This window comes from Thunnus albacares, chromosome 2 (genome assembly GCF_914725855.1).
Source record: "Thunnus albacares chromosome 2, fThuAlb1.1, whole genome shotgun sequence".
Taxonomy (NCBI): Eukaryota; Metazoa; Chordata; class Actinopteri; order Scombriformes; family Scombridae; genus Thunnus; species Thunnus albacares.
Window position 1 is genome coordinate 15,522,576 of NC_058107.1, and position 24,275 is coordinate 15,546,850.

At 41.7% G+C, this 24,275-nt stretch overlaps 1 protein-coding gene across 5 annotated transcripts; it reads left to right on the forward strand.

The window, feature by feature from the left end:
* The first annotated feature begins 1,765 nt into the window (after positions 1-1,765).
* sorbs3 (sorbin and SH3 domain containing 3) lies at positions 1,766-24,118 on the forward strand. Of its 5 annotated transcripts, none has more exons than XM_044368152.1 (21): positions 1,766-1,852; positions 10,389-10,461; positions 11,226-11,414; positions 11,634-11,706; positions 11,991-12,124; positions 12,332-12,395; positions 13,308-13,346; positions 13,432-13,519; positions 14,280-14,400; positions 15,931-15,984; positions 16,150-16,257; positions 16,924-16,979; positions 18,523-18,593; positions 19,221-19,282; positions 19,462-19,508; positions 19,742-19,856; positions 19,943-20,068; positions 20,940-21,485; positions 21,601-21,704; positions 21,814-21,920; positions 22,658-24,118. In XM_044368152.1, exons 2-21 carry the CDS (start codon positions 10,450-10,452, stop codon positions 22,717-22,719), a joined length of 2,178 nt encoding a protein of 725 aa, XP_044224087.1. In that variant the 5' UTR covers positions 1,766-1,852; positions 10,389-10,449; the 3' UTR covers positions 22,720-24,118. The 5 variants fall into 5 exon arrangements, with proteins under 5 accessions (XP_044224087.1, XP_044224095.1, XP_044224078.1 ...); XM_044368160.1 differs by lacking the exon at positions 1,766-1,852 and adding an exon at positions 4,438-4,584 and having other exon boundaries at positions 19,224-19,282; XM_044368143.1 differs by lacking the exon at positions 1,766-1,852 and adding an exon at positions 4,439-4,584.
* Positions 24,119-24,275: the final 157 nt, after the last annotated feature.

A 24,275-nucleotide genomic window follows, 5' to 3' on the forward strand; every position in this document is an offset into this window, starting at 1 on the left:
AGACTGTTTGTGCAGATATAATCAACTCGACTGTACTAAAAAAATCATTCATTGTGTGAGGGCGACTGTTGTTTTTCTTCATCATAACCCTCATAAAGCATGTGTAACCTTGGAAGTTACATGATATTTATCCAACAGACATGTCCATCTTCCATTGTCCTCATGACTGTTACATAACCAACTATTTATGCATGTCACACAGCCAAGTTATTTTAATTGATATGACATTTCAAATGCATTGCATGCAGTCATGTATTGCCGCTCCTATAGTGTAGTAATGTATTACACTGTTATAGTATGTATAACAATATGTATTATTGTTAATAATATTGCAATGTATTATTGCAATATTTATTATGATTGATGTGATCTGATGATGTTGATGTTTGAGTGCTTTTCTGCAGATTGACATTGTGATTCTGGCGACATCTGCCTGTGCTTTCTCATAAAATCTAAACTCCACACAGTTCTCATAGGAACCACAGAGAGGCAGTATGGTATAGCTGATCATCTGGATTTACACTCCCAAACAACAGTCTGAGAAAGTGAGATATAAGAATATTTTTAGAAAATTTTGTTCTCTGGTTTGTGGGAATGGAAGCTTAATCGATGCAGAGAATGGTTTCTAAGTTTGTAGAAATGTTTAGATACATTATTGACCATTGATGGAATAAAAAGTGCAGCTACTTATTATTTCTCTTCTCACCATAACTAAGGATTCCCCTGAAAACCATTCAAGGTATCCCCTTGGAGCTCTTCAGTGTCATCTCCTGGATCCAACGAGGAGATGGATTCCAGAGAAAGAGAGAGATGCGACCTTTGATTTCCGATCTTGCAGCCAGGCTGTTAAATATTTATCTTGGATGGCAGAGCTGAGAGCAGCTTCTGGACTCAGTGCAGGAATCCAGCAGGCGTCTGCTGGCTCGGGGACTAATATTTCAAGACAAGGAAACATAGGAGCAGGAACAGACAGATAAATGTCTCAGGAGCTTAACAGAAGCTGAAACACTTCCACTGTAGTTATAGAGATACAGTTGATCTGCTGTGATGACACGGTGGACTTAAAAAGGAAAGCAGTAGCATTACTTCTCTTGGCTTTGCTGCAAGGTTTCCCTCATATGGGATGAGTAAGTGGGGCCTGGTACTGGAACAGAACATGGAAATACTGACACTTCTCTGAGGCCTTCAAGTGTTTGTGCATGTGTGGTCCTTAGCATATGTGTGTGTATTTGTGCTTAGAAATGTATTCTTTCCTGAATGTACAGATAGACCCTGTGACAGGTGAGAAAACTATGACAACTTTAGCAACTGGATCTCATAGGAAGCACTCAAGACTCCCTATCGTGCCCAACATGAATGTGACAGACGCAACATCTAGACCTACGTCAGTGAATAGACTCTCCTATTATAATATGTGTATCACTTAGGTCTATTTATTGAGATAGCTATGGAAATGGCCTCTTCTTTCCTCACACATAAAACACTGAAGGGCGTTACCACAGAGCTTGTGCCTGTATGGGAATCTCTATTATTTCCAGCTGTGGATGGAAACTATTACTGAGCGCCTTCTCCCTGATGAGCTTTAAAATGTGTGCTCACATACACACACACAGAGACATAAGCTATGCACACACACACACGCACACACACACGCCTACGGACACTCAGTCAAACATTCAGACCCACGCTGAATCATTCACCAAAGATAAAAGACACCCTGTTGGCCTGAGAAAGAGAAAGAGAAAGAGGGAGGGAGGGAGAGACGAGCAGCAGTGGTTCCCTCCTTCTTTTTCATTCACTTCCTCTCTCCCTCCGCACTGAGGAGACCTCACTGCTCAGCCTGCACTCGTCTGTAAGTACTGTACAACTTGTGCTGTGACTTCACACTGTGACTAGAGCCTGACTTAGTGTCACAAGGATAGCAAATATTAATAATTCAAAGGAAAACATCATGAGATTGACTGAGTTGTGATTGGCATTTTTGTTTTGTTAGCTGAAAGGGAATTACCTCTGACACAGATTTGAGCATCATGTTGTTGCTGTTACTCTTCATCACTCAGTCTGTCACTGGAAACCACTGTGGCAAACAGGACACTGCTGTGTCATTGTTGTGACAGTTTATTTCAGTTTTTTTTTTCATGTTGTTGAGCAACTGTGTAGCAGTTTTATGGAAAAAGGGCGGATTTGAGAGGGGCTTTGCTGTAGTACAGATACCAATCTTTTACTGTCTGTGGTTCAGATGATGGTTATCATCAGGCCTCTGTCTAAAAGCTGGAAACATTGTGGCTTCAGCTGTTGTTTGAAATATTTGAGTGTGTACAGATTCCCCAGTAATATATGTACTCAGTCATTTATTTATTCGCTCAGATGGATCCATATTTGGTATTTTCATCAAACTATAAGCATCCTAAGAGGAGTAGCTTCCTGGAGGATTATACCACAGATTGTTTGTCCTCCTCAGCCAACAGTCTGACTCCAAGTCCTGGGACATTCACCAAGCAGAAAAATGTTGTTTACCGCTAAAATAAACCCTGATGCTATGGTGTTTGTTCTTGGAGACATACCATGACCAGTGGTATGAATGACACATGCTGTATGATGTCCAGGCCTACTTATCCATCCTCCACGGTTACAGTAATGGTTGATTACCTGTGGATTCATATCTATCTGGTTATATCCTCATTTGATGATAACTTTATCTTGTAATTTTGTTACAGACTTGCTGTCTCTTGTTTCCTCAGAACAGAGAGAAGGTGGAATAAAAACAAGCCCAGGGCTATATAGTCATCAAGTAATATAGTTTTTGATTATATAACAGATTTATGTCATGGTTTATTCACTCGCTGGAATCTTTGGCTGTCAGGCTTTTAATGAGCTTCATGGTTGCTCTGTAGTAACATACTGGCACATATACTCAGTGTGAAAGTAGATTGGTTGGCCTTTACAGTATAGTACGGACTCAGGCAAAACATCACGCATGTTTCCTCCTGCCCTGTCCTGATCATGTTTCTCTGTAATAAAAATGGACGCTGGCAAGGATGAAGCCTTGTTTTTTGTGTGGTGAAGACACTGAGACAAAGTGAACAAGGACCCAGTGTGGGAGAAGTGTCGAGTCCGGGGGCCAAAGCGACAATCGCCTCTTGCGTGATTACCTCATTTAGCTGCAGAGTGACAGGGCGTCAGATGTGGTCACAGCAGGGTGAAAGTCTGCTCCGGCGGGACACAGATTATGAGGGGAGCCTCAACCTGAAGCCTGCGCCGCAAAGCTTGCCCCTCAGGTTCAACGGCTCAACTGTTTGGCAAAAACAACCCTGTGAGGAGTGCAGGCTCAGTAAACGGATATCTGCCCTGAGTTTAGCTCTACCAAGCCAGACCACTGAATTATTAAAAAGAGCTGAGTCCTTCTGTTTCAGGCTGGAACGGCATGCATGTTTAAACAAATAAACCACTGACTAAACTAAATGTCTTCAGTTTATTGCTTGAACTCTGAGAGAGTAAAGTGCATCGCTGACTGTGTTTGTCAGCAGCAGGTGACTGGATCACACACCTGCAGCACAGACCTTGTAGCTCAGGTGCTGTGCCAAAACAAACCTGTCAGCACGTTAATTTCAGGTTTTACAATTGTTTGTCTTCATTGGAAAGAATGCTCCAAAACTGGAAATCCTGGTTTTATTTAGGCAAGTATTGAATGTGATTGCAGCAGTGGGGTTTGAGAATAGGCTCCTGTTTCCTGTTTGACTGCTGCTCTGTGGTTTCATGCAGCATCCAAACCGGACACATTCAAGCAAGGCATTTGAATGCTGATTGACTTATCTGGACACATACCACATCTCCTACTTTGAATAACTTGCCGTTAAAAGGACAAAATATTTCCTTCAGCCATCACATTCAACAGTATTTCTGGTGTTAGTGTGGTGTGTGTGACCATGGGAGAAAAGTCAGCATTACTCTATGGTGTATGAGTCTGAATCACTTCCAGAGCTAGAACAGAAAGAGCTCCTATTCTCCTTTTGTGCATTTGGCTAGCCAGAGACCTGGCCTTTGCACGCACACACACACACACACACACATATACACACACACACACCCACACACATAAACACGCACATAAAAGGAGAGGGAGGCATGGTAGAGATAAAGTTAGGCGGGGGTGTCATGGAGTCAGTCACTGGGCAGTGTCAGGGAGGTGGAGGTGATGAACTATTTGCATTCCCCTTTCGTTAACCCTGCGCTGTGAAATATCACCTTATCACAACAATAGGGCTTCTTCACTGAAGGAGGTGCCCCGAACTGACAAGCCAAGAGTAGGGTGCCTTTTGAACGGGGGGCCGAAGTGGTTGCTATGGTGATGCCTGTCAACCGGGAAGTCCTCTGTAGAGGCAGGCAGGGCGAGGGCTGGGACTGAGCGAGAGAGAGAGAGAGAGACAGAGTGAGAGAGAGAGAGGGAGAGAGAAAGATTGTGTGTCCTGTCTAGTTTCACAAGGGAGAGAGAGAAAGTGCAGGGAAGGTTTGCAGCGTGGTTTACGTGCACAGCAGAGGCAGACTGAAAGAGGTGGGAGTCCACTTGTTGGTGCCACTTTGAAGGTGAGTGCGCTCTTTCCCATGGGAACACAGATTCAAGTCACTGTTGTGTGTTACCTTAAACACTATGACTGTAGAAAAGTATGTCTGCTATTCTGTTTTGCAAGTGTGTTTCTTTAAGGTTGAGTAACCTGTCTGACCGCTCAGGGCTTACACGCCGCTTCACAGGATTAGTGCCTCAGACCAGGAGTGTCTACAGTAGAGGGATGCTATTGCAGTGCACCTAAAAACAAGTTTCCGTGTAGTTTGGATGTTGAAACAGACCTGTGGGAGTTCCAGAGGCTAGAGCAGCTGTGAGTTACACCTTGAGCACAGGGAGAGAGAGAGAGAGAGAGACAGAGAGAGAGGGTACCGTGGGCAGTGTTTCCCAACATGTCATCCCTCATCGCTCTGCCCACAAGGTGTGTGTGCACTGACAGCTACCATGTACTGTAATGTCAGAAGAGGAAATCATTTGCACTGTCAGAATATTTTCCCCATCCTGCTCCAGATAGTAAGCCTAATGCCTCTGGGACTGTCCAAGCATCGCTGGAAGCTCCCCTTAATTTCAGGGTGATTTCCACCGCCGGCTCTGATTCCCTTTGTGATATTACTGAGGGTCTGGCTGCCAGGCCTCATATCCACAAGCTGCACTCAGCGTTGAATATGCAAGCTGACAGCCATGAGGATCTGTGAGATTTTCCTCTAGGTACTGTGTTTTGAGTGTGTATTTTCTCATGCTTCCTCTGACTGAATGTCACTTGTATGAATCCACTCAAATGAGAAATTATCTTGGAGCAAATATCGGATGAAACTGCACCACCATTTCAGCTTATTGCTGGGCGCTCCGCTGAGAGAGAGAGGCTGTGATTTATTGCCTCCTGGGAACACATCTCCTCTCCATTGACAAGAAGCACACCGACTCTGACTCCTCCTGTTGCTCAGACTGGAGGAGCACCATACAAGGAGGTGAAATACTTCCCTCCTGATAAATGTGTGTATCCCCCAATAACTGCACATCATAAACTAGCAGCTCCAGGACCTTGTATGGGCTACATCTGTGTTCACACATCTGCTAAGTTTGCAGAGGGGCAGCATGGTTTGTGATCAACCTCGCAGGACCCCTGACATCTCTTACATAGCTGCAGAGTGACTCACTTAATATGTTTGGAAATAAATGTCGGCTTTATTTATTCACCAAATGTGCTCGTAATTGCCTTTTGATGACTATTCAAGGCAGGATTTCTTTAGTTTTCCTCTAAATGGCTTTGACAAGACTTAACTCTTCTGTCTATTGAGTCAAGTTGCTCAGTTAATGTCCAGGAAATAAGCACTTCACGAGAAGATAAAAATCTGTTAATACTTTTTGAAGATTGCACCAGAGTCTTTGAGGTCAAATGTAACGCAAGTTATTGCTCACCCCCCCCCAAAAAAACAAACGCCTTAAGCAAACAGTGAGCTCATATTTTGGTTGCTTTCCTTCATGGACATGAGCAGGACTTAGATCCATTCATCTGACTGTGTGCAGCAGTTCCCACCTTATGGAGTCAATGATTAACTCTGTACTTTTGCTCACCACCCTGCACACGGAAGCAAAGGTCAGCACTTGTGCTAATGAATGGAGATCTGTTTGCAAGTGGCAGTTTTATTTGTCTTAAGACTTTCAGTCATTGTCCCGCCTCATCAACACTACCATCACTTGGATGTATAGATGATTTATGGACAGCAAGATTCTCCCTCTGACCACAAATCATTGCTTTCCTGATGGCGCACCAACTGATCGTAGAAGTTCATGGGTCAACACGGTGACAGTAATTCATTAGGGTATGTGTGGTCACCTTGACAGCCTTGCTCTTAGTGAGAACAATGTAGGACACTCTGTATGTGGTGGAGGTGGTGGAGAAGGGGGTCATCGTAGGTCAGGCCCGATCACATCCTTCTATGGAAGAAAGGGAAGATGGAAAATTGATGACTGCAGCAAAGTGTGGATAAGGTCTAAGAAATACTGACTTCATTGCAAGTTCAGTTTTCATCAGTTGGCCTTGCTGTATGGTGAATCGTTTTGTTTTCACTCATTTTGAAAGTTTGACCATTTTTTTCCTGCTGTAGTAATACTATTAGATTACTGCGGTGGTGCTATTCCCGGCTGTGGAAACCTCCTATTGTGATTCACAGGAATCACAGGGGTGTGGTGAAGTTCACCGACCTTGAAGCTGCTGAGTAGGTCTGCTCTGGCTCAGCAACTTCAGATAATAGTTCAGTTCCTCATCCGCTTCTTTTAGATAAAAAGGAGAAGAAGAAAAAATCCCTATGCCTCACTTAAGTAACTTGCTTTCTTACAGTAAGTATGTATCACTCATAAAAAGCTCTTTAATTTAATTACATCAGTTTGTCTGTTTTTTGGTTCAGTTTACGGAGTTTAACATCTGGCCCAGTGCTTCCAGGGACCGGATGAGTTTCCTGGGGGTAGAGGCAGAGATTTCCATACTACAATCCCCCGATTCTCATTTTGCATGTCCTCAGTTACCCTGAGACTGACCAAATGCAAATCGTGGCTACGACATAAGAAGCACTGCCTTTTCATTGAGCAGAAACATGTCTGAATCAGGACATCTGGGTTGCAAGAAACATCCTAGTGTCACATTTTATCTTCAGCTGACATGCACATGGGCCTTTTATGGCTCTGTATTTTTCCTCTATCTCAAAACTGATCTGGTGGTGATAATGGACCTTTCACCTAGTGGGGGTTTCAATCGCACAGCCTTTGAGATACATGGGCTATAAATCCCACGTTTTTCAGAAAGATAACATCAAGGCACTCACACCACACTGATCCTGAAACTCGTCTCCATGTGAAAGCTTATAGCTGCCTCCGCTGTTGAGTCTAAGTAATTACATAAGAATGCACTGGGCGTTCAGAGCAAACCCAGGGAGAGCCAGACTTCTGGACAGGGATTTTTCGCTAGATATCGACACTGATTTTTCCTTATTAGGTAGGATTGTGTTTGGTGCTCTTGAAGGGGGAATGCACGCAGTGCTGGAGGATTTCTCTGTTGGATTTGGCTCCCAAGAGAAATGAGACACAGAGACACTGTTATGACATGAGCTTACTCATCAGGATGCTACATCAATGAGGCAGAAGCTTTTCAGCTTTTGGGCCTCTGAGGGAATGAAGTTCCAATGTCAACTGTTTAATAATGTATTGAAAACAAAGTGCGACACATTGTTCTAATAAAATAAAGTCTATTACTATTTTATCTGATTATTTACACAAGAATATCAATGGAGTCCCCAGGGGAAATAAGGGCTTACAGCCATAGTCAAATTCTTGATGTCACAGTGTTCCTTTCACTGCATCCTTTTGCATAAATGGCATTCTTACTGCAGTGCAGTGTATATTAATTGTGCATATTATATGAAAAACAGATGGCAGCTGTCTTGGACTGCAGCAGTTGCTGTCTAGGTCTGAATGGCAGCAGTGTGGAGGTGAGAGAGAAGCTCCTTTGTTTGCTGTTCTGAATTGAACAAGCCTGTGTTGAGACAGTGTTTGTTACAAGTGCCAGAAACTTACTCATCTGGGTATTTGGTCATCAGTGTGATGGGGGCCTTAAAAGTAAATGGCAACCTGATGAGGGGAGATCCGGTGTAAATAAGGACCAGCATGTCAAACACATTGTAAATTGTGATTACTTTAAGCTGTTATTTGCACATGTAGCTTATGTGTGTTGCTGTGATTGCTTTGGGAGATGAAAGGTTATCTGTCATGCCTGAGCACTAATGGTATTGTTACAGACACAATCCTCCGGTTCCTGCATTTTCCCCATTATGTAACGCAGTTTGTTGGGAGATGATGACTCAGATAGATGACATCGTTGGCTGGAGACGGAGAACATTGATTCTATCAGTGCAATGGGCTCTGCTCTGTCTTCTAGTGCACACAGACACAGAGTGCATATAGTTTTCTTGGTCTCGCTCACAATGATTATAGACTCTAATGCTCAGCTGCAAATGCCACATGGAAAACTCATCAGTGCAAATTGTGTTGGACAGCTCTCAGCCTGTAGTAGCCTGGCCCACACTTGGTCATTACTTTCTTCCTTGCCAAGCTGCAAAGCCATAGTTTGATCCAGGACAAAAAAAAGAGGCTAATCCTTAAATTAACCCTATTGTTGGTTTTAACAGAGACACCCTGATGTTTTTTTTTCCCCCAAGATATGCTTGGTTCTGACCATTGACCATATTGTGAGGGGGAAAAGATATTAAAAAAAAAACAAAAACATATGACTTGGAATGACTCAACAAGTTGGTCCTGCGGGAGCAGCAGAGGCCAGGGTTGCAAGGATGCAGGGTTGCACGGTGGCTGTAGTTTCAATGTCAACTGTGTTATTATGGGCCACTTGGCCAGTGTAGATGAGAGCTGCCTGCCTCATACAGGAGCGGAAACAGCCTCCCCCTCATCCCCCCTCCATGCCTTTGAAGTTTGAAACAGCAGACCTAATCTGTTTTTCTGAGGTGCAATTGATTAGGAGCCGGTCTCCGCTTGCAGTAGCTGACCTTCTCCATCATCCAGCCCCTCAAGTCCAGCTTATTATGGCATGTGTACGACTGGGAAGAGTGAGACGGTCATGTGAGTCATACTCATTGTTTTGGGTGGGTTTTTCCTTAGAAGCAGGGAAAAGTTGGTGACGCTAACTTTCCCTCTTTGGAACAGAAGTGGGATTGGATAATGGAACACTGTCAAGTCCACTTGGATGTAAAATGTGATTTATGACAGTGCTTTGTTGAACTCAACTTGCAGCTCAAAGGGTTAAAAAAGACATGCCACAAGATTCAGAAGAGAAATTTAAGAGCTACAAAACAAACTTAGTATGTAATATTTCTCTTAGGGTCATTTCACAGACATCTCTTGCAGATCACAAGTGATTAAAGGCGCTGAAAATATGTTTTATTATTCAGCTTCTAACCTGAGCAGTGAAGTACATGAACACATAATTTTCTGCTCAAGTTAGAACTGTTTTGGTTTGTTCAAATGAGAGATTTCTATATTTGTGTTTTTTTCTGTGCTCTACTAACCGGTTTGAAGTGGGCAAGGCTCTGTTAGGAAAATGTGATGTCACGCATTCTTGTGCTTCAGTCAGAGCAACATTTGAATCAAAATGTGATGCCAAACACCACAGATCTGATTAAGGAGATTCGTTTTTTGAGTATTTAACTCTAAATAATGATCAGAGTGTTTTTTTTTAAAATATCTAACATTATAAAGAAATACTTAAAGTCCCCCTCCAGTCAAAATTGTCTTTAGTCTGTTGTTACTTCAGTTGGATGTTTGAGCTTCACTGTGCAGAATGATGAAGCCTCCAGTGCAGAAACACTGAATGGACTTTTCAGTGAAGGTGGAGACACCTTTTGTTCAACAGTTAAACTTCTAAAATTAAAAACATTTGCATATTCATAGATTTTGGAATTTTTAATGAGGGAGAAGGATAAGATGGTATTTTAAGGATTTTAATGAGATAATTTTACTTTTTGTAGAAAAACCATATCAGACAAATTATCATTAATAGTAAAGTATTTTATATACATCTTAAAACATGTCGAGAATAAAAAGTCCTTTATTCTCTATCTGTACACTTGATAAAAGAAGTCAGGTGAATGTGACCTGTGCTGCAGAATAGTTACCTCTAACAATGAGGTGGAGCTCTTTTTTTAGTTCCCTTTTGTGTGACTAATCTTCTTGATAGGTTGTGCATATTGCAGCTGCTCTGGAAATATTTCAATGAAAATAAAAAAGAGTAGTTTTATATAAAAATGTTTTCCTTTTTTTGCAGATATTCTTAATGCTGGGGACAAGAATTTGATATCTGCCACACATAACGGATAACAGATCACATGCAGTCTCAGGTAAAACCATTTTTAATGATACACATTGTTGACATTACCAATTGTTCAACAAATACATCTTGAATAAACACATTCAACCATGAAAAATCCAGGAAAAACACTCACGAATATCACACGAGTCAGTCCAGTCCAACATCCCTTTGGTTAAGGCTACAGATCACAGTTCTAGCGTTACCCCACAAGGCATGAGGGGCTTTCCCATGATCCCCGGCAACCACACAGAGAGGACCAAAGCACCTGATTCAAACACATAGTTCCAATAGAAGAGCTAGACTGGCCATCATGGGCGGGGGCAGTAAAAAGATCACTATGGAAACCACCAGACCACGGCTAGCCCTGCTGGACTTTGAGGTTGACATCAACGACCCCTTCCCAACCTCTCTGGCCCCAGCTCCACCCCCTGGCTGCAGAATAGGGAGGCCTGGTGAATAGGGAGTTAATGGGCTCATAATGGTCCTCTCCTGTTTCAGTGCCCCCTCTCTGCACCTTGAATGAGGCCTTTCTGCAGTTGTGGCAAGAGAGATGATGAAGTGGGTGGAACACTACTTCCCACTGGTCCTGCTTTAAATAAATTAGGGGCCTTTTCATCAGAGGCTCCCCCACAGAGGCCAGTTATTCTCTGGAGAATAGCTGGGCCGCTAACATGTTCACATGACCTCCCATGGAGAGTGATGTTTACCCAGGGCCAACAGGAGGACATGACAGGAGCAAAGTTCACACATTGTTTTTGTTCATCCATATTTCTCATTTTCTCTGTTGTTTAGCAACGTGTGGAAGTGGCTGGCAACCCAAATGGCTCCCGGATTGTCTTCTCCAGGGAGCCTGGAGTTCCTTCAGGTCAGCAGATCCTAACTTCACCAGAGCTGACCCAAGAGGTGGTCATCTCCCCTGGACTCCCTACTCCTCCTCTGAGTCCTTTTCGCTCAGCGAGGCAGCCATCTGGGGAGTTGAAGGTACGCACAGACTGAAATGTCCTGGAGACTCTGGTCATAACAATGCTGAGGTTGAGTGCATGGTATTCAGTAAACAAGTGCTCCTCCCTGTGGAAAAATATTGCATCACATGTTATACCTCCTGCCATGGAAATGTTATAACCATCAGTTATCAATTACTGTACACTGAGATATTTGTATTTGGACTGATGTGGCCTTTATTATTCTTTGTTTCTTAAGGCAACAGAGGTGAATGGAAGTGGCCCAACAACTCTCAGCTTTGGATCATACTATGGCCCCTCACAATCATACGGTAAGATTGTGAATTTTAAGACTGCTGGGTTGTTCCAGCGAAAACACATTTCCAGGAAAAGGATATTCATTTAAGGGCCAATTTAAATTGGGAGAGGACATAATCAGAGTGATTTATTGTTTTTCATGTGAATGTGAGGTTGGAAACGTCTCTGAGTCTCATGAGATGTAATATAAAGCAGATTAATGCTCTTATACTTCAACTGAAATCACCTATGATTAATGATTTAATCTGATAATTGGACATAATTACTCAAATATTATTCTTGTGATTGTGTAACTCAGGGGGGCTGTCTAATGGCGTCCAGGCCGCTGCCACTCTACCACGTAGCTGGACTCCCACCAGAGAAGAGAGACTTATCAAGTTTTCAGGAATCGGTCCGGTGGATGAGACAGGGATGCCCATTGCCTCGAGATCAGTAAGACAGAGAACGCACTGCTTTATTTATTTATTTATTTATTGCCATTTTTTTTTGGCATACATCCTCAACAAACATTGCATCCTATGTCGGTTAAAACTGACTTTTTTTTTTGACATTCTTGCTATGACTGGTGTGTTGTATTTCTCGAAGTCTAATTCGTCAGGTTTGTTTACTTTCTGTGCCTCCCCTCTTTTCTTATACCAGAGTGTGAACAAGCCCAGAGACTGGTACAAGAGCATGTTCAGACAGATTCACAAGAAGCCAGAGGGTAAGAACACTCCTCCTCCTCCTCCTCCTCCTCCTCTCGCACACTTTCTCCAGAGAGAATTCCTCTCTGTCATTGTCAGGCACTACAGAGGCGATCCAGCAAGCAGATTATTGCAGACATGATTAAACAGTCCGAAAGTCTTATGTCATTTCTGCTTTTATAGCTCTGATAAAAATCCTGATTCTTATCTGAGCCATAGCTGTTCATTTGTCTCTATTACCAGTTGCGTAATAGAAACATGTTCCCTGTTATTTGTGGGGTTGGCAGCACGACTGGAGATTGTTTTTTCAGTTGATTGCTTTGGATTCATTTTGTTTGAGGTGAATCTTTTCAACTCTCTGCAGGATCTATATCTTATTAAACAGCATTATCATGTGAACATGCCTGAAAATTCTGCTGTGCCTAATTTTACTGAGGTGCTGTTGATGATCTCTGGCAGAGCAAAGGCAGGATATGAAGCAGTCATGGATCAAGAATAATAGTGCTGGAATATAAGCTTATTGAGTGGATACAGTATACAGTGGTGTACTTATGTACAGTTTTGAGGTACCTTGCTTGACTTAACATTTTCCATTTTACTGCACTACATTTCAGAGGAAGATATTGTTCTTTATACTTATACTGTTATATTCAAAACATATGATCATTTTACAAAACATCAAAATATGGCTTTTTATAGTTTAAACTATAAAATAAAAAAGACACTTAAATTCTGCATAATTCTTACATTTACATTTTGCTCATAATACTACTCTACTACTACTACTACTAATAGGTCTGATTCTAAGACAAATCTGCTCGTACTCTAAAGGAATATCAGAGTATGTGGAAGAAATGTATAAATTGAATTATCAAGAAAGAGCTACATTTTTATGAAGTCTAAAATAGGCCTGTTTTGTACTTTTTTTTCAGAACTTGATTTGGAAGAGTCAGAGAGGTGGTCAGCCGAACGTAAGTGAATCTGCCATCAAAGTCCACATTGTTGTCCTGCTCGGTTACATAATCAGTTTTTACTTAAAACCGCACTGATCCACAGGGCTCCAGTTATCTGCCAACACAGAGGGAAACAATGAAGCAGACAATAATCTCTTCAAACTAACACCTTATGGAGCCCTACCAGACTGGTGAGTTTATACTGATTTATTGTAGCTGCTCCAGGGTCAATAATATCCCAGCAAGCACTGTAGAGAAGGCTGGCAAACTTCCAGTCCATCACATGGCACGCACAGACAGATTGACAGTCAGTCATATTCACACCCTTGGGCAGTTTAATAAAGTCTTGAGTCAACCTGTGTTGCATGCTTTTTCACTGCAGTAAGGAAACTGAACCCAAGGGGCTCGTGGGGTGAACATGAATGCAGGAAGGCCCAGAGCCAAGGATCAAACATGAGCTCTTCTTGCTTTAAGTGACCACTTTGAAACACTCTCAGACCAAGTAATAAGTAGTAAAGTAACAAAAAAAACTAAATATACAGATCAAAACATATCATTCACAAAAACACATCAGATTAGACTTACTTAGTTTGACACTGTGAAAAACATATCTTTACATGCATCCCAAAAATCATGCAAGATGCAAGAAATTAAATAATTTCATGTGCAAATTCTGGAAATGTAAAGGAGATTTAGCAGTGAATCAATGTACTGTTTTTCCAACTAGAATGCACACTGGAATGAAATGTCCCTGAATTTATTCCTCACAGCAGATAAAGACTGCAGATCTTATGTGAATACCAAACAAAACTCCCGCAGTGGCGGGAAACGTGTGGGGCGGACAAGTTTGGATTTGTTGTTACATGCACTAACAATGAAGCCACGATTAAGTTGCTGTCCATGGTGTGTGTGTGTGTGTGTGTATGTGTGTGCTGGGGTGTTATGTTTCAGGAGCGAGGATGTAGATAAGTTGTCAGATCTGGGAAAACAGCACCCTCAGCCGAAGAGCATATTCGACTTTGAGCCTGGAAAGAGCACCGCCTCTGAAAGCCACAGCCAGGTCCACAGCCAGGTACGCCCTCACGCACACACACAGATTCAAAAATAGAAGCTGGTATCACACTGATTCCTGCAAAAAAAAAAAAAGTTTTTGCATGATTCTTTAACCTCTAAATTTTTCCAGCATTGTTGGCTCTAGTCATTGAAATCCTTTGTGTTGGCTGGCACTGTTTTTCCCAGTGTGGGGTTCAAGAACAGGTTTGAGGACAGGCACCTTTTCTTTAAGGATTATAGTCAAAGTCCTCATGTTTCATCTTCTCACGCGAAGTAACTAATAACTTGTGAGTGTGGTCATTCCACAGTGTACCTGCTGTTTACCACCAGATGTGCCTGTTTTTTTTTATTGAAAGGGCTTCCAGATTTCATTCATTTGTTGTAGCTTTTCAGACAAGCAAAGGCACGATCTTAGTCTTTCTTGTAACTTTTCCACTGAATGTTTATTTACCACTAGAGTTTTGATGGGTTGTCTTGTGTATTCTGTAGCTCTTTGTATACTCTGCGTGTCCTTGTATTTAAACACCCCTGGTGAGTTTGAGAGCGATGTCTCTAAAGTTTTTTTTGAATGGCTCCAGCAACAATGTCCCAGATCTGGTGCATATTGTGCCTTGTGTCTGCGCTTGTGAAGAAAAGGAATCTTTGTTTCCACTCCCCCACGGGAGCTGAGGTGTCTTGTGATCCGCATTATGGTGTTAACCTCTTGTGGTGTATAATGGCTCACAGCATGGCAACTTATTTCATTTCCTCTTCATGACAGCAGCCAATGTTCTATCCCCTGGACAGCGTTTAGAAAACCGGCGCACAGACCATATCAGGTGTTGTGCTGCTTCACAGGGACATTATACTTTGTGATTGTAGTGAAGATGACTCCCAACTGAGGCCTGGGCAGACAGAGAGACACATTCAGCCAAGGTTTCACAAAATAAAACAAAACAAAAAAACAGAAAATGGAGCAGGGGGTCTTTTATAGTTATACTTGATAGAAACGGCTGTTCAGATCAGATCATGGGAGCAGTTTTAGCTGCCTAGTTAAATGACTTACATTAAAATATGGATCATAGTAATATGGGGTAATATGGATCTAAGATATAACCACAACGAATCTTTAAGAATTTTACAAGATCATTTAAATAGCTAAAATGACTCTCTGTCTGTCCTGAAAACTCAATTCATTGTATTGAACAAAATTTTGAGCTGAAACTGACCAGATAAAAGATAAAGATAAATGATTTATATTCATCACATTTTCAGTTGTTTTGAACTAAAAGAGAACTGTCCAAACCCTTCAGAAATTTTTTTTGTCCACATTTATGTGTGGCAGTCTGCTGTCAGTTGATCCTAAATCCCTCTTGACACATTTTTTGTGACGGATAAACTATAGACTGTATGATATTAGAAAACTCAAGCAAACTGACTTTTACAGCATTATAGGTGGAATGTATGTATTTTTTAAGCCTAAACACATGGTCAAAAAAGCTCCCTGAAATGGTGGCAGGCGTCTGTGAACAAAATAAATAACAATGTTGTGTCATTTTTCTGTCCTTAGACTCATTTGGCACCGAAGAAGCAGCCTGAGAAACCCAAGTCCCCTTCAATTGAGGTGAGCAGCTTTGACAGCACTTCAGCTTCTGTCTTTCTGCATTCACTCTATCGAGTATTCACCTTTAACCTTTAACCATTAAAAAGGGACACCATTAGCTTGTATTAGAACAGTGGATTAGTGTTTTAATTTTGCCATTCCAACTCCAACATTGTTCGGGCTCAGGCCAGTCTAGTCTCTGAGCTGAGTCGGTTCGAGGCTGAGCTGGACTCGGAGATCCAGGGCCTGGAGAGGAGACTTTCCCAGAAGAAGCAGCGTCGAGGCCGGGGTGAGGTACTGAGCCCCCCTCCTGAATCTCTCTGCTGACGCATCCCTCCTACCAATCTAGCAGAATCCTCTCCCACTTGCACCTTTTACTCCCCCACTCCCGATGAAGGCTGCGTGTCTCAGTGAGACCCTGCTTGCTAGCTTTGACCATGTTTGCTGTGTTTCCTCTGTGACCTGGATGACAGCTCCCAGAATCGTCTGCCTGTCTTGCACTTTGATTGATCTGCTAAATCACCTGCCTGCTAGTCCCCCCCCCCCCTCCCACCGCCCACCTCAGCAAGTGTAAATCCGGCTGCCAAAATATCAATTTCCTTCAAATCTCTGGTAGAAATCAATTTTCTTGATAATGTAGTTTAGAACAGTGCTTGTTTTAGAGAACGACTTGGGTATAAACCTGCCAAAAAATGTTGATTCTTGTGCTATTCCTAATTTTTGTGTGATTACATTTGCTTCATGAGCTATAATTTTACTGAAATCACCGACGGCTCAGACAGATCATGAGTGGTGGTGTTGTTTTTTAGACCAAGGAGCATAGGACCCAGGGGATATCTTGCTCCTCTGGGAGTGGTCAGCACCTCTACTTCGCCTGAGTTGTTGTGAGATTTCCTCCAAGCTGTGAGATACAGTAGGCTGCAAGGAACAAGCTGTGTTTAATGTTCACTCTACTTTTAGGAGGCCAGAGGCAGGGATCCAGTGGCTGCTGCAAAGACTGCGACTACAAACTACAGGTCAGTGACAACTTTACTGAAGAAGGCAAAATATAGAATATGATTGCTCTGTGGGATATTCAGCAGGTTATGACAACTTAACTGACACTTCATATGTTTATTGTCGAAGATGTGTTTTCCTACAACATATTGCACATTTTTGCACATTGTGATGTAATTCATACCAATATTACCTGCCAGTAACATAAAAGAAGATAAAAAAAAGAAGATTTTAAAGTTTTCACTGCATGCACCATTTTATTCAAAGTATACAGTTTTTCTTTTTTGTGACTGCTAAAAGTAGATTTTTTTGGCACTTTTTGCAATTCATCTTTGTACAAAGCTGCTGTGGCATAGCTATTGTTTTGTCTGCGTTACTGTTATAGTGATATGATCTGTCCACCAACAAGTGGGCGAGTAGACTGCCAAGACAATTGAGAAAGTCAAGATAGTCGTATTTAAAATATTATGACTGTGGAAGATTTTTAACAGTTCTTACAGAGTTCCTTCTTTCATCGTGAGTCTGTATAATAGAGAGGCATGGTATAAACATTGCACGCAGGAGAGGTTAATGGAAAGGCCTGGGTCAGTCACCACATAACAGACCTCCTCTGAGCTCAACACACAGCATCTTAATCCACTTTGCTATTGCTTCATCAGGTAACCGAGTTGTAGTTTTCCCACCCGCTGCTTCCTGCTGTGTTCAGAAACCCGGTGCTGTGATTGGACAATAACAGCCATTAATACTTTGCAGGGTACCTGTTAGCTGATCAGGTGACTCTCTGGTGCTGAACACTCTGTCAGGAAGCTGTTGAACTTTAACAAGTTCAAGTACAGTGTTTGTTACCTCAGACAGCAGACAGCATTCCACATTGCTCACCATGTGTGTAATGCATTCTTGGACGATTCTCGCTGTTGTTTGCTAAGTTGAGTTCATGGGTTTTGACCTTTTCTGGCTGGGATGTTTTTTATTGAGAGTCTGTTGCTAAGGACATGTGAAGTTACAACATAAAGTGGCAAGAAACTGTCAGGTTTTTTTACTGCTTCCTGTTATCTAGGCATATTCTTTGACTGTGGTCATCCAGCTGCAAACACTGAAATACAAAAAAGACTGTCTGGAAATATGCAAATGAGTTCAAGGGAAGGCAGACAGGAGGGTTTGTGTTCTGGATTAATTTATAACAAAGAATCAACTAGACTCATGATTCTGATTATCATGAATGAAGTTTCAGGGCCGCAGAGCCGTTTAGAGACAAAAGTCTTTAACCTCCAAACTTTATCTAAACCAGATCTTCAAGGGTAAGGACATGACTCACACTGTAGCTGTCCCTGTAGCTGCCTGATTATTTGTCTCATCTCCGTCCAGTGTATTAGAACCAGCAGCTGCATCCAGATGTGTTGTACAGTAAATCTGCAGGAAAACTCCACACATGCTGTCTCACAGTATTTCTATATTGTTTCTTTGAATGTGTGTTTGATGTCACTGGAAACTCTCCTCCTGACTGGCTGACAGAGTGACAGTGATATAAACATAACAAGCTTATATTTTAAAAATTTTTTTCAGCAATTCATCAGCATCAAAGCAGCCATTCCATCACTCTGTTGGCCCATCATCAGCCTCCGCTCCCACATATGGTAAATATGAAGTTTCTTCCTTTTTGGCTCTGTAGCCCACACATGCACATTGTGATTTTCCCACCATCTCTGCCATGACTTTGATAAGTGATTTTGTTCATTTACAGTCCATTTCTATCCATACTGTTTGTGAGTCCTGGTTGTGAATACAGCACCTCCTCCTTCTTAAACCCACTGACACAACGCAAGACATGTTCTGCTCTCAATGACCAGGCTGCTCACTGAATCAGGCAGCATATATTTGATGAAAGCTTTTAGTAATCTAATATATTCTGATGGTCCCATGATTCTCTTTCATTGCCTATGTTGTCTGCTTGCACTGACATTTCACATTTTAGATGAGGTTGATGCGATCATGGAAAGCGTTTGCAGTTTTTTTCCTATAGAAGGTGCTGTAGATGGGTGGGGAGGAAGCCCAGAAAAATAGGAAGTGGAACTCGGAAGACCTGATTAAAGATTAGCATTATCCCATTGTTTTTCTTGGAAATTGGTCTAGAGGGAGCCAGCCTGAATGATTTTGTGAACTAAGGTAGTTGGTGAGGCTGTGCTTCAAGAACAAAAAGTGCAGAACAAAAGTGCATATTTTATACTCCACTCATACTGTTGCTCCTTCACTTTGCTCCACAGTAGAACGTCTCTCTCCTGCAAATGAAACCATGGAGCGCTCTCCTAAGAAAGAGGAGAAGAAGGTATGTACATATGACTTTCTTTTTACCTAAAAAGGTTGGAAAGTTTTACTAAAGAAATTATTTTGTTATGTGGTTTTTAGCTGATTTTTTGGAGGGGAGGGGGGTCCGAAGGGATTCTGAATAGTTCACATATTAAAAATCTTACACTGAAACACTGATTAATTTATTTGTTTTTCCAGATGAAAGCAGCGCGAGCCAAGTTCAATTTCCAGGCTCAGTCACCCAAGTGAGTTACTATTAGGAGCTGATATCATACAGTAGATAAGCCTTTTCCTTTCTTTCAAGGCCATCTACACTTCTGAAAGAAAAGATAACATTATACCAATATTAGATTTAAAGCCCTAAAGACTGAAGTTCAAGTTGTCTTCAAAATGCTCATTTGATACATTTTGAACTTTGAACTTGCTCTTGATTCTGTATCTTAATTGAATTTCCATTAATGTATTGTCCTCTCTTCAGGGAGCTCACACTGCAGAAAGGCGACATTGTTTACATCCACAGGAAGGTAGACAACAATTGGTTTGAAGGAGAACATCATGGCAGAGCTGGCATTTTCCCTACAACCTATGTGGAGGTAACTTTCTTCATATCTCAAATTTGACCATGTCAAATCAAAACCCTGTGATACTGGCTTATATCTCTTCCCTCTGTCCCTCATAGATTCTGCCTCCTTCAGAGAAGCCGACACCTATAAAGTCTCCCACTCTACAGGTGTTGGACTATGGGGAAGCTGTGGCTCTGTTTAATTTTAACGGCGACCTTCCGGTTGAACTCTCTTTTCGTAAAGTGAGTGTCATTATGGTTCATGTCAACTAATGTGTCACTGTATTTAACACTGCATTAGACAAGGAATATGTGTAAACATACAAACTGCTCTATCAACCATAAGAGCTAAAAACTGGAGCTGCAACTGAGAGTAGCATTCTTTCTCTCCTTTGTATTACCAGTTAGTTTGGCTGGAAATCTTATCAGCACTTAAAGGAATAGTTTGACATTTTAGGAAATTCACTTATTTGCTTTCTTGCTGATGCTGGATGAAAAAACTGACACCACTTTCACATTTGTACAATAAATATAAAACTACCAGCAGCAGCATGTTAGCTTAGCTTAACTGCCAACTAACACCTCTAAAGCTCACTCGTTAACATATTTTATCTAATTTGTTCAATCCACCAAAAACTGCAGTAACAACCTGGTGATGGTGACTAACTGGCTGCTGGCTGTAGCTTAATTTATCACTCAGACATGAGAGTGGTATCAGTCGTCTCATCTAACTCTCAACAAGAAAACACATAGGGGAGAGATGAAAAACATTAGAGAGATAACTGAATGGGATAACATCTCTTTAACTGTACAAAGAAGGAATTTAGATCAGGGCAGTGCACGTTTATATGAAATCTGAGTAATGAAGCCCTTCAAGTTTTTTCAATATTTCCACTCCAAGCAACCAAAGTGAAAAGCTCCTTAGAGCAGATTTAGAAATATTTATATTACATTTTGAAAGGGATTAGAATTGACTGATTACTTGGATGTGTACAGCCTAATAGTATTTAGTATTTAATTCTCATTGTATATTGTGTTTGTCAGTTAATCATGCTTTAGGAAATTATATTTAATACTTAACTTTTTCTAAATTCTGTTCAATTTTTTTCTTAAGGGTGAGATAATCAGCATAACCAGGCGTGTTGACGACAAGTGGCTGGAGGGAAGGATCTCAGGGACCAACCGGAGTGGCATCTTCCCCGCCACTTATGTTCAGGTCAACAAGATGCCCCGCACCAAATACTCCACAGACGACTACCCAGCGGGCCCCATGTCTCCCATCTCCCCTGGACCCCAGAGTCCAGGACGTCCACTCCACTCACCCTGCCTGCGGTCACCAATGTCCCCTTTCACCCCCACCTCCCTCAGCCCCCAACCCGAGCACTCCCCCTTGAAGCCGTCTTCACCTGTTCCTAGCCCGACTTCACAGTCACGCTCCCCCACCCAGACAACCGTACCCAAAGAATCGGCCTATCGGTGGCCCCACAATACCTCCACAACTGCTTCACCCACCAACCAGAACAGCCACTGGGGTGGGACACACTCAGCTAACCAGAGCTCTGCGGGTAGAGCTGTTTCACCAATCACTCAGTCGTCAGCATCAGTGCACAGAGCAGGAGCCACCACAGCGAACACTCCCAGACACACTGACCCCTCACAGGTCACTGCATGTCCACACCCATGGTGTTTGTGTTTGTGTTGCCTGAGTGATGATAGGAATGTTGCTCATCATTCCTTATTTCATAATGCCTGACATAAGGTTTCCATTCTTTTAGGGTGCAACAACAAACCGAGCTGCTCCGTCTAATCCACACGTCAACTCCCTCCCGCCAACACATGTGCCAAACAAGGCTGGCTCCACAGTGGTGCAACGCCAACCGTACGTCTCAAGCTAATCCACATTGTTTCAGCCTAGATAAAGTGTTGCAGCTTTGGTGGATTTGTGACTCAGGAGATTTGACATTTTTTCCTCGTGTTCTCAATCTTAGATATAAAGCTGTTTATAACTACAAACCACAGAATTCAGACGAGTTGGAGCTCAGAGAAGGAGATGTTGTACAAGTGATGGAGAAATGTGATGATGGCTGGTTTGTAGGTAAGAAATAAACTATCAATCCCTCAATGTATGTCCTGTGGAAACAGAACACTGAAGTGGGATGTTACATACAGATGGGTGACACATTAAAGGAAAAACCAAGTCAGTGGTAGTGTGTCAGTAAGGTATTGGTCCACCACAAGATGTCAGAACAGTTTGAAGCTCTTTGGTTTTCAAAGTCTATGGATCTCTACTCTAATCGACTTTTCCAAAGAAACACCCTCATTTGGTATTTTTGATGATGGTGATGGGAAATCTCCCAAATGTGTTCTTTTGGGTTGAGCTCTGGTGACTGTGAAGGACATAAGATATGATTCATATGATATTCGTACTCATCAAACTACTCACTGGCTGAGCATCTGCATTTGTTTCTCCACTTATTCATTCAGCTTTTTCCCTTTAAATTGTTACCAGTCAATAGTTTGTAAATCAATGGGTCCAGCAAAGTAGTTTTATTTGATGTGAGGGACTGATACCTCATCAGAAAATCACTGAAAATCACTAAAAATACATTATTTACATGAGGCAAAAGTTATGGGATTTTATTTATAAAACAGTACACAAGCTATAAAGTGACATAATGGGTGAAGCATTTACTTTAAATGCTCAAAAATCCTGTCTAGTGTTATGTAAGCCTGCCCTCTAGTGGACATTATAAAACATTGCAGGTTACACTGTACATTATTCTTGTTTTGAAATGTGTGCGTTCATTTACTTTGTTTCCTCTCTCTCCACAGGTACGTCAGAACGGACTCATGCTTTTGGGACTTTTCCCGGGAATTATGTGGCACCAGTTTGACTTCCTCACTTCCTGCTTGCCCTCATTCACCTGGATTCTTATGAACCCGACCAATCACTCCAGCTCACTCCAGCAGATCCTGCTTTTGACACCCCAGCATTCTTCATCCCACCACACTCCCAAACCTGCTTTAGTCAGGCCTGCATGTTCACTCTGTTTCCCAGAACAGAGGTGAAGACAGGGACATTATGTGGTTTCTCACCTCACCTCCCCGCATGAGTACACGTGTGTGTGTGTGTGTGTGTGTGTGTGTGTGTGTGTGTGTGTGTGTGTTGCTCTGGGACTTGGCGTTTTCACACACACCATCTCAGAGGAAAGACTGAATGCTGATGATACTGTTTCAGTTGCAAAGAATGGAGTTTTTTTTGCTCCACAACTATTTGCAGCTGCAGGAAATTTGCATTCCTTCCCAGTGAACAGCACTGTTCCTTCTAAGTTCCTGATACAGTATGATGCTGCATTCAGCCTTTTGTCACCACAGTGCCATAACAAACCACTGCTGAGAATTTTGAATTAGAATGGCACATTTTTCTGGTATTTCGCTGGACGATTAATGTTTCCGTAAAATGTCTCCCCCAGATTTTCTTTCAGATCTCTGAAAATACCCTGGGCAGTTTGAGGAAACAACATGAACATCTGTAGACATGTGCTTAAAGTAAAGAACAGCAAGGGTTCAGACACGTCATGATACGGTTATAGCCTTCCACAAGGCTTTTCAGAGGAACAAAATAATTAAGGCATGTACTGGTTTCTTTTTATTCAATGCAGCATTTTTCTTTTTTGGAGTCTGTCCCTTCATGATGACGAAAGTAAAAAGAGAAATTAGATAGTCTTCTGAGATGTAATGGAAATTGCTTTGCTCTGAAATTCAATTTCAGATCTCTGTAAGTTGTACAAGATCAGGTGTGTTGAGTATGTAATCTAGATAATGCCTCCAAAGCAGATGAGCGAATGGTCTTCTGACATATTTAAAGTATTGCTGTATGTGCCAAATCTAACCTTTTATGACATGTCTGTGTTAAAACATTCTCAGTTCATTGTATTTCTGCCATGTTTACTACTACTGCTTTTATAATGTTTTCTCTGCTTTAGTTACAGGGTTAACATTTTCACGTTGACGACAGTATTCAGAATTCACTTATGTTTGTGCCAGTGCAACCAAGTGTGAGCTTTCTAAACCTAATTAAAAACCCCTATCATGAAGTCATTTGCAATTTTTTATGATTTATTCATGATTTCTCTGTAAAAATGAATCACGTGCAGTAGACACAGAAGATGATTGTACAGGCTGTAACCTTTTATCAAATTTGAAAGTATAATATATATTTGCTTATAAAACTATGTATCTTATATGTATGGTACGCATTTTTTTAAAGCAATTAAACATTACAGAGTGATACTGAAGAAAGTTTCCTGTTCTTGTACACACACACACACACACACACACACACACACAGAGGTAACGCTACAGTTTTAAAATACTCCAATGGGAAAAAAATTATCAGAAATGAAAAATGGTAATCTCAAAAGATATAGCTACATTAGAAATAATTTTT